This window comes from Symphalangus syndactylus, chromosome X (genome assembly GCF_028878055.3).
Source record: "Symphalangus syndactylus isolate Jambi chromosome X, NHGRI_mSymSyn1-v2.1_pri, whole genome shotgun sequence".
Taxonomy (NCBI): Eukaryota; Metazoa; Chordata; class Mammalia; order Primates; family Hylobatidae; genus Symphalangus; species Symphalangus syndactylus.
Window position 1 is genome coordinate 72481833 of NC_072447.2, and position 16010 is coordinate 72497842.

The 16010-nt window shown below is 38.0% G+C and overlaps 1 protein-coding gene across 2 annotated transcripts in view; it reads right to left on the reverse strand.

Moving 5' to 3' along the window:
- Positions 1–16010, reverse strand: part of LOC129475244 (ankyrin repeat and SOCS box protein 12) — a 165703-nt gene that overhangs the window by 128382 nt on the left and 21311 nt on the right. For both annotated transcript variants that reach the window (XM_063635295.1, XM_055267402.2), the window contains exons 2-4: positions 10602–10724; positions 7055–7217; positions 5649–5806 (exon numbers count right to left, since the gene is read on the reverse strand). In XM_063635295.1, coding sequence (XP_063491365.1) covers positions 5649–5806; positions 7055–7217; positions 10602–10724 — 444 coding nt within the window. The remainder of the gene's footprint in view (positions 1–5648; positions 5807–7054; positions 7218–10601; positions 10725–16010) is intronic.

Genomic DNA, 16010 nt, shown 5'->3' on the forward strand with positions numbered 1-16010 from the left:
TGATACCAAAACAGAGATATAGATCAATGGAACAGAACAGAGCCCTGAGAAATAATGCCACATATCTACAACTATCTGATCTTTGACAAACCTGACAAAAACAAGCAATGGGGAAAGGATTCCCTATTTAATAAATGGTGCTGGGAAAACTGGCTAGCCATATGTAGAAAGCTGAAACTGGATCCCTTCCTTACACCTTATACAAAAATTAATTCAAGATGGATTAAAGACTTACATGTTAGACCTAAAACCATAAAAACTCTAGAAGAAAACCTAGGTATTACCATTCAGTACATAGGCATGGGCGAGGACGTCATGTCTAAAACACCAAAAGAATGGCAACAAAAGCCAAAATTGACAAATGGGATCTAATTAAACTCAAGAGCTTCTGCACAGCAAAAGAAAATACCATCAGAGTGAACAGGCAACCTACAAAATGGGAGAAAATTTTCGCAACCTACTCATCTGACAAAGGGCTAATATCCAGAATCTACAATGAACTCAAACAAATTTACAAGAAAAAAACAAACAACCCCATCAACAAGTGGGCAAAGGACATGAACAGACACTTCTCAAAAGGAGACATTTATGCAGCCAAAAAACACATGAAAAAATGCTCATCATCACTGGCCATCAGAGAAATGTAAATGAAAACCACAATGAGATACCATCTCACACCAGTTAGAATGGCCATCATTAAAAAGGAAACAACAGGTGCTGGAGAGGATGTGGAGAAATAGGAACACTTGTACACTGTTGGTGGGACTGTAAACTAGTTCAACCATTGTGGAAGTCAGTGTGGCGATTCCTCAGGGATCTAGAACTAGAAATACCATTTGACCCAGCCATCCCATTACTGGGTATATACCCAAAGGACTATAAGTCATGCTGCTATAAAGACACATACACACGTATGTTTATTGCAGCACTATTCACAATAGCAAAGACTTGGAACCAACCCAAATGTCCAACAACGATAGACTGGATTAAGAAAATGTGGCACATATACACCATGGAATACTATGCAGCCATAAAAAATGATGAGTTCCTGTCCTTTGTAGGGACATGGATGAAACTGGAAATCATCATTCTCAGTAAACTATCGCAAGGACAAAAAACCAAACACCGCATGTTGTCACTCATAGGTGGGAATTGAACAATGAGAACACATGGACACAGGAAGGGGAACATCACACTCCGGGGACTGTTGTTGGGTGGGGGGAGAGGGAAGGGATAGCATTAGGAGATATACCTAATGCTAAATGACAAGTCAATGGGTGCAGCACACCAACATGGCACATGTATACATATGTAACAAACCTGCACATTGTGCACATGTACCCAAAAACTTAAAGTATAATAATAATAAAATTTAAAAAAGAAAATAATAGCATACTTGGAAAAGCTTTTATACCAAGGATATTTTCATTTCTATTTCTGAGGAATAGATGATTAAATACCAGCTAGCTAATGCTTGAGTGATTGCTAATTCCAGCCTGTTGCTAGCAAGTGAAAAATGTATATATACAAACTGCATACTAGGTTCCCAGTATTCATATCTGGACGGCCTTTAAACCACTAGTCTGGGGGTTGGAGGTGTTGACATTTTAGGTGTGACTTACTCTATGAAAAGACTGACATATTTTCTCAAGTTTATGAGCTTTTAGTGGTTACCAAAATACATATTTCCAAAGAGACAGTGACAAAATATTATAACACCACAGACCTGACATTGCAAAATTAATTCTAATCACTCCCCTAACTAAAGAACACCCCCAAACATTTAACAACAGATGAAACAAATATAAACTGAACAGGCAAAACTAAAAAAAGTTAAAGGTAGATAAGATCAAGAATGCTCTATGTAACTCATTAAAGTCAATGTCCCCAGAATGCAGACCATTTCAAAATGTTTTCTACCCACCCCCTTACCTGGACTTAAACTTTGGAGAAGACGGCATACAAAGAAAAATAAATGGAGCTCCCCATTCAGCTTAGAAGGTTATACACATCAAAAAGACCAACAAGAGTATTTCAGACCTTCTTTGGGAGACTCAGACACACATTTGAGGTGGACAGATTTTACACCCAATCTCTACTCATTCCTCTCAAGCATGACCCTAACAAGCCACCTCACAGATGACCCTGCGAAGTCACAGCTCATCAATCCCCATACCTAGTAGACATTCAAAGCTATGTTACCAGAAAGTCAATGCAATTACAGTCTTATTATGATAGTAAAAACACTGTTAAAGATGAACGATTCAGGGATATCACTTAAACACCAATGACTCTGCAGAAAAATTATCCTAGCAGGCCTGATTGCTACCTGTATTAGTCAGAGTTCTCTAGAGGGACAGAACTAATAGGATATATGTATATATGAAAGGGAGTTTATTAAGGAGAATTGACTCATACAATCAAAAGGTAAAGTCCCATGGTAGGCCGTCTGCAAGTTGAGGAGCAAGAAAGCCAGTAGTGGATCAGTCCGAGTCCCAAAACCTCTAAAGTAGGGAAGCCGACAGAGCAGCCTTCAGTCTGTGGCTGAAGGCCCGAGAGCCCCTGGCAAACCACTAGTGTAAGTCCAAGAATCCAAAAGCCGAAGTACTTCAAGTCTGATGTTCGAGGGCAGGAAGCATTTAGCGTGGGAGAAAGATGAAGACTGGAAGATTCACCAAGTCTGCTCATTCCACCTTCTTCTGCCTGCTTTTTCTAGCTGCGCCGGCAGCTGAAGGAATGGTGCCTACCCAGATTAAGGGTGGGTCTGCCTCTCCCAGTCCACTGACTCGAAGGTTAATCTCCCCTCTAGTAACACCCTCACAGACACACCCAAAACAATATTTTGCATACTTCAATCCAATCAAATTGACAATATTAACCATCAGACTACCCTTAGAAAGGCCTACTTGCATTGTGCTTAAAACTGTTTGTACAAACAATGTGGCTTATCCTGAACACCTGCTTTCCTTCTGGACTTCTGGAATTCTGGCATACACTAGGCAGAACGTGCCTATGTGGGCAGGCCTCAGTAGAATCCCTGAGCACTTTGCCTCTAATGAGCATCCTGGTAGACAACATTTCATAAGTGTTGTCACAATTTCTGCTGGAGGAATTCAGTGTGTCCTATGCCACTCTGCTGAGAGAGGACTCTGGAAGCTTGTTCCTGGTTTTGTTGACTTTGTCCCCTGAACCTTTTCCCTTTGCTGATTTTTGCTTTGTATCCTTTCACTGTAATAAATCACAGTCATAAGTATGACTATACACCAAGTCCTATGAATTTTCCTAGTAAATCACAAAACCTGAGGAACAGTCTTTGGGACCTCCAACACATTCCCAGATGTCCATATTTGGCCCAGAGCTCGCTCTTGAGATCCAAACCCAAATGCTTGAAATCAAATACTTGATATCTGTTTAATCACCTTGAAGTCAAGTGTAAAATTGAAGACACCACCTGCCCCTCTTCTTGTGGTCCTTATCTTTGTTAACATCACCACTACTCATTGATCATCAAAGCCAGAAACCAGGAAAGCTGGGATGCATATTAAATTCCTCCACTTTTCTAGCCACATTTGATCTGTCACCAGTTGCTTTCAATTCTACCACCTAAATATCTTTTAAAACCATCTCCTTCTCTCCATCTACAGCCATTGCCTTAGTTCAGGTTCTCATAACTTCACATATCATTCTTCTGCATTCTTAGCTCCAGCAAATGAATTCTCCACACTAATAACAGTTATCTTTCTAAAACACAAATATACATATGTTCCTTTCAAGCGTAAATACTCTTGTGGCTCACAACTGTCTTCATGATAAAGTTCAAATTCCTTAATTTGGTCATGAAGCCCTTTATGATATGGCTTCACTTCCTGACCTCCTTCCTTCTCCCCCTGTATAAATTAGGAGAGAAACTCAGAAATAATTCAGACATTTACAGTTCAGTCAATTTCAACAAAGGCACCAAGGACACATATTTGGGGGAAAGGAGTCTCTTCAATAAATGATTCTGGGAAAACTGGATATCCATATGCAAAGAAACACTTCAGGATATTGGTCTGGGCAAAGACTTCTAGAGTAAGAGCTCAAAAGCATACGCAACCAACTAAAACAAAAATGGGCAAATGGGTTAACACTGAGCTAAAAATCTCCATGGCAAAGGAAACAATCAACAAAGTGAAAAGACAACCCACAGAATAGGAGAAAATATTTGCAGATTACCCATCTGACAAGGAATTAATAACCAGAAAATATAAGGAGCCCAAGAAACTCAATAGAATGAAAACAAATAATCCAATTAAATATGGAGAAAGTATTTGAATAGACATTTCTCAAAAGAGGACATACAAATGACCAACAAGTATATGAAAAAACACTCAACATCAATAATCATCAGAAAGATGTAAACCAAAACTACAATGAGATATCATTTCACCTGTTAAAATGGCTTTTATCAAAAAGGCAATAATGGATACTAGTGAGGATATGGAGAAAATGAAATCTTCATACACAATAGGTAGGAATGTAAATTAGTACAGCCACTATTGGCCAGGCGGGGTGGTTCACACCTATAATCCCAGCACTTTGAGAGGCCAAGGAGGGAGGGTCACTTGAGCCCGGGAGTTCAATAATCTCATCTCAACAAAAAATGAAACAAATTCGCCAGGCATGGGGGTGAGTGCTTATGGTCCCAGCTACATGGGAGGCTGAGATGGGAGGACCACTTGAGCCCAAGAGATTGAAGCTACAGTGAGCTATGGTCATGCCACTACATTCTACCTTGGGCAACAGAGTGAGGCCTTGTCTCAAAAAGAAAGAAAAGAAAACTGTGGTACATATGCACAATAGAATATTACTCAGCCACAAAAAAATGTAATCCTGCCATTTGCAACAACATAGATGGAACTGGGGGACATTATATTAAGTGAAATGAATAAAGTATAGAAAGACAAATATTGCATAATCTCATTCACATGTTGTAGGAGCAAAAAAAAAAAAAAAATGAACTCATGGAGACAGAGAGTAGAATGATGGTTACCAAAGGTTGCTAAGGGTAGTGGAGTGGGGGGATAAAAAGAGGATCCTCAATGGGTACAAAAATACAGTTAGATAGAAGGAATAAGATCTAGTATTCAGTAACAAAACAAGACAACTACAGATAACAATAATAAAATAACTGAAAATGGAATTGGAATGTTCCTAACACAAATAAATGATAAATGCTTGTGGTGATGGATACCCCAATTACCCTGATCTGATCATTACATATTGTATGCCTGTATAAAAATATCACATGTATCCTATAAATATGTACAACTATTATATATCCATAATAATTAAAAATAAAAAATGTTAAAAGTAAATTAGCCTTCACAAGGCTACTCCGCAAAGCATCAGGATGTTTCTGGCTTCCTTAGGCTGATTTTCATGCCCTGCACCTATGCTCCCATAACACCCTATGCTTTAGGCGATGAGATCTCTTACTCAATGCCTATTGCACTGTAGGTACTCAATAAATGTTTGTTGAATGGCTGAATGTTGAATGGAAAGGAGAGAGAGATTATGAGTCATTTCTCTCTTTTTTAAAAATCTTGTTTCCTGATATTCTGCCATTTTAATTAAATGCACCAAAAGGCAAACAAGGACAAAATTACCTCATAGTTTCTGTTGGCATCTGTTATGGTCCAGTTTCTGTTGGGTATTCCCATACGCCCGAAGTCTGATATTGGGTCAATCAGTTTCCATCCACTTTCCCTCATCTCTTTTGAGGATTTGGGATTATAAGAAAAAGCATAAAGATCTTCAGGTAATGCTGGAGAAGAGAGATAGGCATGGAAAACAAAATGATGAATGAAACCTAAAAATCATCAAACAATGCAAACAAAGGCTAGATTTCCTTTTCCTAAGGGAATGTTTGTCAAACAGTCCCAGAAAAGGACTGTGGTGTGTGCAAGTTTGCCTTTATGTAAGTAATAAAAACTGGAATATTGTTTGGGTTCTTTTAAAAAATGTTTTGATTTTTTGTGTTATCAATACAAAGTGGGATCTTTCTGCCTGGCTTCCTGTAAAAAAAGAATGCTGGATAATTGACTGAACTGAGGCTTCAGGGTTTCACAAGTTAAGAAAAGAGTCCTTACCAAAAGTTTTTAACTGGGCTCCCATGTCCTAATAGTACTGTTTATTGTAACATGTTGCATATCTTTAAGTGTTTTTGTATTCTATTTGTCAGACCAATAGAAACTTCTGACTTATAAATGGCCCCTTCCTCTCTTTTATCTGTCAGTCCTGCTTCCTCCCTTCACGAGATACAGCATCCAATCAAATAACTCATTTGACCAATTTATATGGCAACAACTTCTCCAGAGATGAATGGAGCCTATCACAGACTTGTAAAATGCTAGGCCATCCAGTAGGTAACTTTATCAGTAAAAATCAGCAAATATTGAGGAATTATTTTGGGGGAAAAGGGGAAAAATGGGAGAGAAAATGTAAGAGCATGATTAAAATCAAAGACTAAAATCAGAGGAAGCTGGTTAATTGCCTAGGGGTGGAGGCTGGGGAATGAAAGGGTGATGCTGGAGGAAGCATTAAGTCCTACATTAATGAGGACTTTGATGAACTGCCTTGGTCTTCTAGTTGGAATTAAAAGTAGGGGTGGAAATCGTGGGCCAAAGAAAAAGTCTGCAAGACAACAGGAAACAAATTTTCTTCCACAGCAGTCTTCCTTCCTGAACTGAGAAAACATTCACAAGGTGATACTTTAAAGGAGGGAGGGAGAGAGAAGAAAATATCTATTAAACATCTACTATATACTAATACGTGAAGGTATTCAACGCTCAAAACAACCCCCTTGAAGAGCTTTTACTCTCCTTACTTTTACAGGTAAAGAAAATGAGTTCAGAGGTTATATAACTTGCCCAAATATAATGGAGCTAATAAGTGGCACTGGATCCATAGCCCAGATCCAAACCCTCCTCTGACTCCATAGCCCTGATCTTTCCATTATGCCATTTTGGAAAAATATTAAAATGGTTTTAGATAAAAATACTATCATAACTACCTGGCTGAGAAAGCTTGAGCAGTGAAATATAAACCTCATGGCACACAAGGTCAGAGTCTAAAACAAAGTGGGCCACCCGGAAATTCTTGCAGCGGAGGGTCAGGGGACAGCCCAGGCTAGTAATGGGTAACTTCTCCACAGTGGCAATGTGATGGAGTGCAATCTGAAAAACATAAAAGAACCAGCGTAAACATACAGATGTGCAATATCTCTATCACTATCAGTATTCCTGACTCTCCGTAATCGTAACAGCATGACCAGATCTGTAGGCTACATGTATAGCCTACAACCATTCTTTGTAAGACACAACTGGGGTTCTCTCAAATAGAACTAAAGCATAATAGTGGTAAAGCAACAAGAAGCAGACTGCAGTGTTAGAAAACTTCTCTCTCCTTAAGGATACGAGATTACCAAGTTTGTGGGACAATTTTGGTAGATCAGCTCAGAATACATGGCTTTTAGCATGCTGTGATAGAGTTCACAATCAGAATAATTGTTACAGAGGAAAACAGGAATTTCTTTTCTTATATCAAATTACTAATTAAGATAATTATTAATAGCTGGTATTGTGCTTTATTATAAACAAAGTAGTCCATGACCATTAGCTATTTAGGAAGAGCCATTTGACGTGTAATCATCCTATTTCAGGAATGAAAAAAAACAAAGCTCTGAGAAGTGAATTCCTCATCAGATATCATATAGCCAAGAAGTGGCACAAACAGAATTTGAACCATAGCAGTCTAACCTTAAGTCCAGGATTCTTCTCTGGGAATTCTAAAAACTCTAGTTCTGGAATAAGGATTTAACTAGAAATGTTAGGGAGGAACTATTCGTCTACATTTTAAACTCTAGTGACAGTAAAGCAAAGAATGTAGGATGATTACTTCTGTTCATGCTGATGCCAGCAAAAAAAGAAATGCATGTAAAGGGAACTGATGAAACAAAATGTGTCCAAATAATATAATTCTCTCTTAATTGATTCAAAAAGCCATAGAATCATGGTTTTGCATTTTGATCTTTGATGTTCTCCTCCTATCCCTGTCTTATGTTTCTGCAAATATGGAGCCTGGATGTGCTCTTTCCATTCTCTAGACTCCCTGTCCTGTGCCTGGAATGGTCTTCCAATCAATAGTGCCTTTTCTGCTCTCCCATCACCTCAATGCCCCAGTCCCTAATTTATTTGGAAAAGTCATCTCTTCAATGAAGTCTTTCAATCATATCCACCATCTAAGAAGGGAGCAAGTGTGGAAATGATTCAGATATTCCTAGGATAAATTTTCTATTTTTTTAAGGCAGGGTCTCGCTCTGTTGCCTAGGCTAGAGTGCAGTGGCTTAATCATGACTCATTGCAGCCTCAACCTCCTGGGTTCAAAGGAGATCATCTTGCCTCAGCCTCCTGAGTAAGCTAGGAATACAGTTGTGTGCTACCATGCCTGGCTAATTTTTTAACTTTTGTAGAGATTAGGTATTGCTTTGTTGCCCAAGCTGGTCTCAAACTCCTGGCCTCAAGTGATCCTTCTTCCTTAGCCTCCCAAACTGCTGGGATCACAGGTATGATTAATTTCTATCTTAACTGTTTTGTCACACTCAGGTCCTGCCATGGCAGTTCTGAAGGTATCACAAAATGTAATATGAATTAATAAATTCAACCTCAAGAAAATCAAAGATCTTCCAGTCAGCATGAGAGATGTGTGTTTTGGTAGTACAATACTGAAAATCGAGATCAGGGCCCAGGCAAACAATTGTGGTGAAACTGGGAAGGGTCAGGGGAAGGTAGGCAGACTAAGGCTGGGAAGAACTTCCCTAATTGGGTAAATAAGCCTCCTTTGACATGTAGAAATAAGTGTAAGTTCTCCCTTCCAGATACAGTCCACTGGGTTTGAAATAATACCCAAAAGGAACAAATCTGGAGACATCTGTGCTGTCTATAAATGCAGGTAGATAGGAGATAGGCTTATGGCACAGTATTAAAGAACTGGTTCCTAAACTGTTAGAATTACAAGAATCTTTACTAATTATATAATCTAACCACCTCATTTTACAGATGAAGAAACAAGCCCAGGGAGTAAGAATCACTTGCCTAAGGTTACATAGCCAGTTAGCAACACAGGCTAGTCTAGCCCAGCTCTCATTCCTCTTTTGACATTCTTATCACAGCAAAATGACAAGATACAATCTCATATGGGGAAAGTTCAGTTTTAAAAGGAAGTATTAAGATACTTCTTTCATATGCATACTCAATTCAATTTATTTTATACTTATATGATAGTATTTACCATGTTCTAGGCATTGTTGTAAGCACTTACAAACATTCACTTTATAATTCTTGTATCTTGACTTTTTAAAACTAATTCAAGGTATTATTTTATCTGTATTTTACAGATGAAGGAAGCAAGACACAGAAAAGTTAAACAACTTGCCCAAGGATACAAAAGTAGTAAATGTTGAAGCTGAGATTTCAACCTGAGCAGACTGGCTCTAAAGCTTTAATCACTAAGCTATGCTGTATAAAAGAAGCATGTTGTATTCTTATAAATGGAGAGGTCTAAGTATAAATATAACTAATGATTAAGTTAAGATTAAATTATGATCTTTAGGATGGGTAAGGCATAAAGTAATGTTGGGGTGCTGAATTAATTAGAAAACATTACTTACAGGTGTAAAAAGAAACACATACACATGCCCATGCATGCACACACACACACACACACATATATATACCCAGGTAAAATCCTGTCTTAGGACAGAGAGATGGTCTAAATTAGTGCTGCCCAAGGTAAAGTCCATGAGGCCTTAGCATCAGCATAACCTGAGCCCTTTTTAGAAATTCAAAATCTTAGGCTTGAGATTCTGCATTTTTATCAAGTTCCCATACGCTACAGATGCTGCTGGTTCTTGAACTACATTTTATGGGTAGCAAGGCTTTAAATTACTTCAAGATGCTTACAAACATAGTTCAGGAAATTAGCAGAAACTATTCTACCTAAAAATAATTTAGCTAAACCCCAGGAATATTACCACGTAGAATAAAATGACTACGATGACCAGAGCCAATAACTTGAAAAAAGAGGAGTAATACAATTCAGACCATAAAAAGATTATTAGAATAGGTCCTTTGAAGAACAGGTTTTTTTTTTTTTTTTTTTTTGAGACGGAGTCTGGCTCTGTCGGCCAGGCTGGAATGCAGTGGCGCGATCTCGGCTCACTGCAAGCTCCGCCTCCTGGGTTCGCGTCATTCTCCTGCCTCAGCCTCCCGAGTAGCTGGGACTACAGGCGCCCGCTAGCGTGCCCGGCTAATTTTTTGTATTTTCAGTTGAGACAAGGTTTCACCGTGTTAGCCAGGATGGTTTTGATCTCCTGACCTCGTGATCCGCCCACCTCGGCCTCCCAAAGGGCTGGGATTACAGGCGTGAGCCACCGCTCCCGGCCGAAGAAAAGGTTTTACAGCAATTTAAAAATTACACTTGAAATTTCAAGAAACTACCATATAGAGAGCATGTATGCACAACTCTTTAAGACCCTTTGATACTTCTTCTCATGAACATACCCATGTTTCTTTCCGGGCTGCACCTGAAGCCTCCACATAGATCAGGTGGGTTGCAGTAAGATAAAGAATCCCATTAGCTGGTTTCTTACTCACATAACGATCCACCAATTTCACGTTTTCTACCTGTTATTGGAGGAAAAAATACTGATTAAGTTACCAACTCACCACCTGTGATTGAAGAGGGGCCATTCAAAGCAAGATAAATGCTGTTAATTTGCTACAAAACTTGAGTCTTTCCAGTTCCTGCCAAGGTGGAAAACTACTATGATCCGTATTACCTTTTCTGAAATCAGTGCTGGAAAAACTATGAAAGTGATAGGAAAACCTGTATTCTAGAAAAGATAAAAATTCTAGACAAAGTTTACAAGATGAGGTATGTATAACTGGAAAATATATAGAACCTGAGAGCCTGCTGAGGTACTTATCTTGTTGGAAGAAGGTGCAGTTATTGTATGTGTAAAAAAATCAGTAAGGGTAAATAACATGAAGATAGATCTTATGTCACAGGCCAAGAATAGAAAAAAACAGAAAAGGAGAAAAAACAAAACAAAACAAAAGGAGTACCATAAATAAAATACATAAAAAGAAATGCCAGAATTAAATCCCAATATAAAAGTAATTGCAATAAATGTACATGAATTAAACTTACCAATTAAAAGAAAGACACAGACTAAAACAAAAGATTCAACAATATTCAGACTAGAAGAGATATACTTTAGAGTCACAAACTGAAAATAATAAGATATGCCAGGCAAATATGAACCAAAATAAAGCTGAGGTAGCAGTCTCAATATCTGACTAAATAGAATTGACGTGACAAAAATCAATAGGACAAGAAGATATAGCCATCATAAATATAAACATATTGTATAATACAGTCTCAAAATATATCAAGCAACTAGCAGAACTGCAAAGAGAAAAGGAACAAGTGCACATGGATATTTTAATACTCTTCTTAGGAACCGATAGGTCAAGCAGACCAAAAAAAAAAAAAAAAAATCAAGTGAAGATACAGAACATTTACACATTCCACCAAAAAACTCAAGCTATTATATACAGAGTAGGACTCTATATCCAACAAATAGAACATTCAAGACAAAAAAAAAATTTCCAAAATGAGACCATGATTATAGCTGTAAATGAAACATGAATAAATTCCAAACGTTCAATATCATACAGTTTAGGTTCTCCAACCACAATGCAATAGCACTAGAAATTAATAACAAAATAATAGCCAAAATGTAGCATATGTTTGAAAACACGATAGCTTATTACTAAATTAACCTTGGGTTAAAAAGAAAAAGGAAAGGAAACTAAGAAATATTTAAAAGTGAATGATAATAAAAACACAACAAATAAAAATTTGAAGGACAGAGTTAAACAAGAACTAAGAAGTAAATGTATAGTAGTAAGTAAGTTTATCATGAAATGAGAAAGGTTAACAACATACTAGTTAAACAGTCAATGTAATGGAAATAAGCAAAAGAACAGAGAAATAAAATGATAAAGGACAGAAATTCAAAACCAGAGAATCCTCCTCCACAGATACACACACACAGCCTGAACAGAAAAGATTAACAAACCAGAATTTAATTATTTCAAAAGGTTAATAGGATAGCTCTTTGCTAAAAAAGAGAAAAGATGCAAATAAACAAAATACAGAATGAAAAAGAGAAAACATAAAAAATTAAAACTATCACTATTATGAACAACAACATGCTAATAAATTGGAAAACTTACAAGAAATGTTTTTAAATATGAAGAAAAAAATAAAATGGCAATGGTAGTCAAAGATTTTCCCTAACAAAACCCTCAGGCCCAGATGATGTTATAGGTTTATTCTACTAAACTTCCAAAAGATAATTAATTACTACCTTATCCAATTGATTCCGGTCCCTGGAAAAAGAATAAAGTTACTCAGTCCATTTTATGAGGGCAATTTAATCTTGATTCTAAAATCAAATGAAGACAATTATAAAGTAAGAAAGTTTAGGGCTATTTCATTTATGAAATGTAGACACAAAATATGCTAAATAATGTTAATGAATCAACAGTATATTTTAAAAAATACATTTTGATCAAGTGCAGTTTATCACAAGAAAGCATGGGGAGTTCAACATCAGAAAATGTCAATGTAACACATCACCAAGACTAAAAAGAAAAATCATATGCTTTATCTCAATTGATACAGAAAAAGAAGCATTTAATATAGCTTAATTCTATTTATAATGATAATCCTTAGTGAACAAGGAATAAAACTAAACAGTCTTAACTTGGTAAAAATTACATACAAAAAACCTACAAAGTATGTTATGAATAATGAAGAAACTAACTGCATTAATTTAAAATCATGAACACGACAAACTTGACTCTATCACTGCTACTGTTTTAAATATCCTGGCTAAATAATATGAGGAAAGGGGACGTGGAATTAAGAAATGCAAGGACCAGAAGGGAAGTTCTATATTTGGCACCACTTACAGAAGGTAGTCATTCAACTAGAAAAAAATGAAAGAAAAGAATCAACCAAACTCTCAGAACTAATATAAAAGAGTTCAGCAAGGATACCAAATATAATATCAACCTACAAAAGTCAATAACATTTTCCTATACCAGCAATGACCACTTAGAAAACATAATTAAAAAAATACCATTCATGATGGCAACAAAAATTATATAGAATCTAGAAATTAGCTTAATTAACCAAGCATATACAAGACCTTTACAGAGAAAACTTTAAAAGTCTAATGAAGGATATAGAATATAAAGAAATAATGTCTATGCTTATGGATAGGACAACTTAATATAATAAAGATGGCAATTATCCCTCAAATTAATCTATAAATTCAATACAATTTCAATCATATTTCAAAGTGGATTTTCTAATAAATTTATTCTAAATTTACACAGAAGAACAAAACACCACAAATTGCTAAATCAACCTTAAAAAAAAGTAAAGAGGGGAAGATTTGCTCTACTAGGTATTAAAACATACTCAAAGCTGTGGGGGAGAAAAACCAACAACAACAAAAAAAAAAACCTCTAGTACTATTGCAAAAAACAGAAAAATAAACCAATGGAAAAGGACCAGAGCTCAAAATCAGATTGATGTAAAAAATGGGAGTCTATAAGAGCATAAACATGGCACTACAAATTGACAGACAAAACAGTATTTACTAGATGTGTTGGGGAAACAGTATTAGTACACGCAGTAAGATAAAGCCATATCCCTACCTAACACCATATACAAAACTAGATTCTAGATGTATCTATATGTAACTTTTACATAAAACTATAAAGTTACTGGAAAAATGCAGAGTACCTTGGATCTATGAACATGGAAAGACTTTTTAAAAATTAATAAGAGAATGGAAGAACATATGTGCCACTCCTAAAACTAACAAGGAATTATTATCTAGAATATACAAGGGACTTTTGCAACTCAGTAAGAAAAAGAGGCCCTAAAAGAAAAATATATGAAGCATAAGAACAGGCAAGTTGCATAAGAGGCAATCCCAGAAGCATATAACCATGAAGAGAAACTCAAAACATTGGAAATAAAATAAAGTTAAATTAAGATATTGCTTTAAGACTACAAGATTTGCAAAAACTAGACAGCTAGAAAATGCCAAGTATTGGTAGGGTTCAAGGCATATAGGAATCCTCATCCACTACAACCAGGGGGTTACAGACAGGTGGGGGCCATTCGGAAGGGCAATCTGGCACTACTTAATAAAAAAAAAAATGTATTTCCTACGACTCAGCAAATGTCCATCACTCTGAGAATAGTCAGGTAATACAGTTTGGATACTTGTCCCCACCCAAATCTCATGTTGAAATATAATGCCCAGTGTTGGTGGTGGGGACTGGTGGGAAGTGACTGGATCATGGGGGTGAATTCCTCATGAATGGTTTAGCCCCATCCTTTGGTGCTGTCCTCATGATAATGACTGAATTCTTTTGAGATCTGGTTGTTTAAAGGTGTGTGGCACCTTGCACTCTCTTGGTCCTGCTCCAAACATGTGAGATGCCTGCTCCTCACCTACAGTTTATGCCATGATTGTAAGCTGTCTGAGGCCTACCCAGAGGCAGATGCCTGTGTTATGGTTTCCGCACAGACTGCAGAACTGTGAGCCAATTAAACCTCTTTTCTTTAAAAATTACTCAGTCTCTTCTGTTCTAAGATGGCTGAATAGGAACAGCTACAGTCTGCAGCTCCCAGCATGATTGACGCAAGGGATAGTGATTTCTGCCTTTCCAGCTGAGGTACCTGGTTCATCTAATTGGGACTGGTTGGACAATGGGTGCAGCCCATGGAGGGCAAGCCGAAGCAGGGTGGGGCATTGCCTAACCCAGGAAGTGCAAGGGGTGGGAGATTTCCATTTCCTAGCCAAGGGAAGCCGTGACAGAATGTATCTGGAAAATCGGGACACTCCCGCCCAAATACTGTGCTTTTCCAACAGTATCAGCAAATGGCACACCAGGAGATTATATCCTGTGCCTAGCTCAGTGGGTCCCACGCCCATGGAGCCTTGCTCACTGCTAGCACAGCAGTCTGAGATTGACCTGCAAGGCAGCAGCCTGGCAGGGGGAGGGGTGTCCACCATTGCTGAGGCTTGGGTAGGTAAACGAAGCTGCCAGGAAGCTCGAACTGGGCAGAGCCCACTGCAACTCTGCAAGGCCTGCTGCCTCTCTAGAGCCCAACTCTGGGGGCAGGGCATAGCTGAACAAAAGGCAGCAGAAACTGATGCAGACTTAAATGTCCCTGTCTGATAGCTCTGAAGAGAGCAGTGATTCTCCCAGCACGGTGTTTGAGCTCCAAGAAAGGTCGGACTGTATCTTCAAGTGGGTTCCTGACCACTGTGTGGCCTAACTGGGAGACACCTCCCAGTAGGGGCCGAATGATACCTCATACAGGCGGGTGCCCCTCTGGAATGAAGCTTACAGAAGAAGGATCAGGCAGCAATATTTGCTGCTCTGCAATATTTGCTGTTCTGCAGCCTCCACTGGTGATATCCAGACAAACAGGGTCTGGAGTGGACCACCAGCAAACTCCAACAGACCTGCAGCTGAGGGACCTGACTATTAGAAGGAAAAGTAACAAACAGAAAGGAATAGCATCATCATCAGCAAAAAGGACATCCACACCAAAATCCCATCTGTAGGTAACCAGCATCAAAGTCCAAAGGTAGATAAAACCACAAAGATGGGGAGAAACCAGAGCAGAAAAGCTAAAAATTCTAAAAACCAGAGTGCCTCTTCTCCTCCAAAGGACTGCAGCTCCACACCAGCAACAGAACAAAGCTAGACAAAGAACGGCTTTCACAAGCTGACAGAAGTAGGCATCAGAAGGTCAGTAATAAACTTCTACGAGCTAAAGAAGGATGTTCGTACCCATCGCAAGAAAGC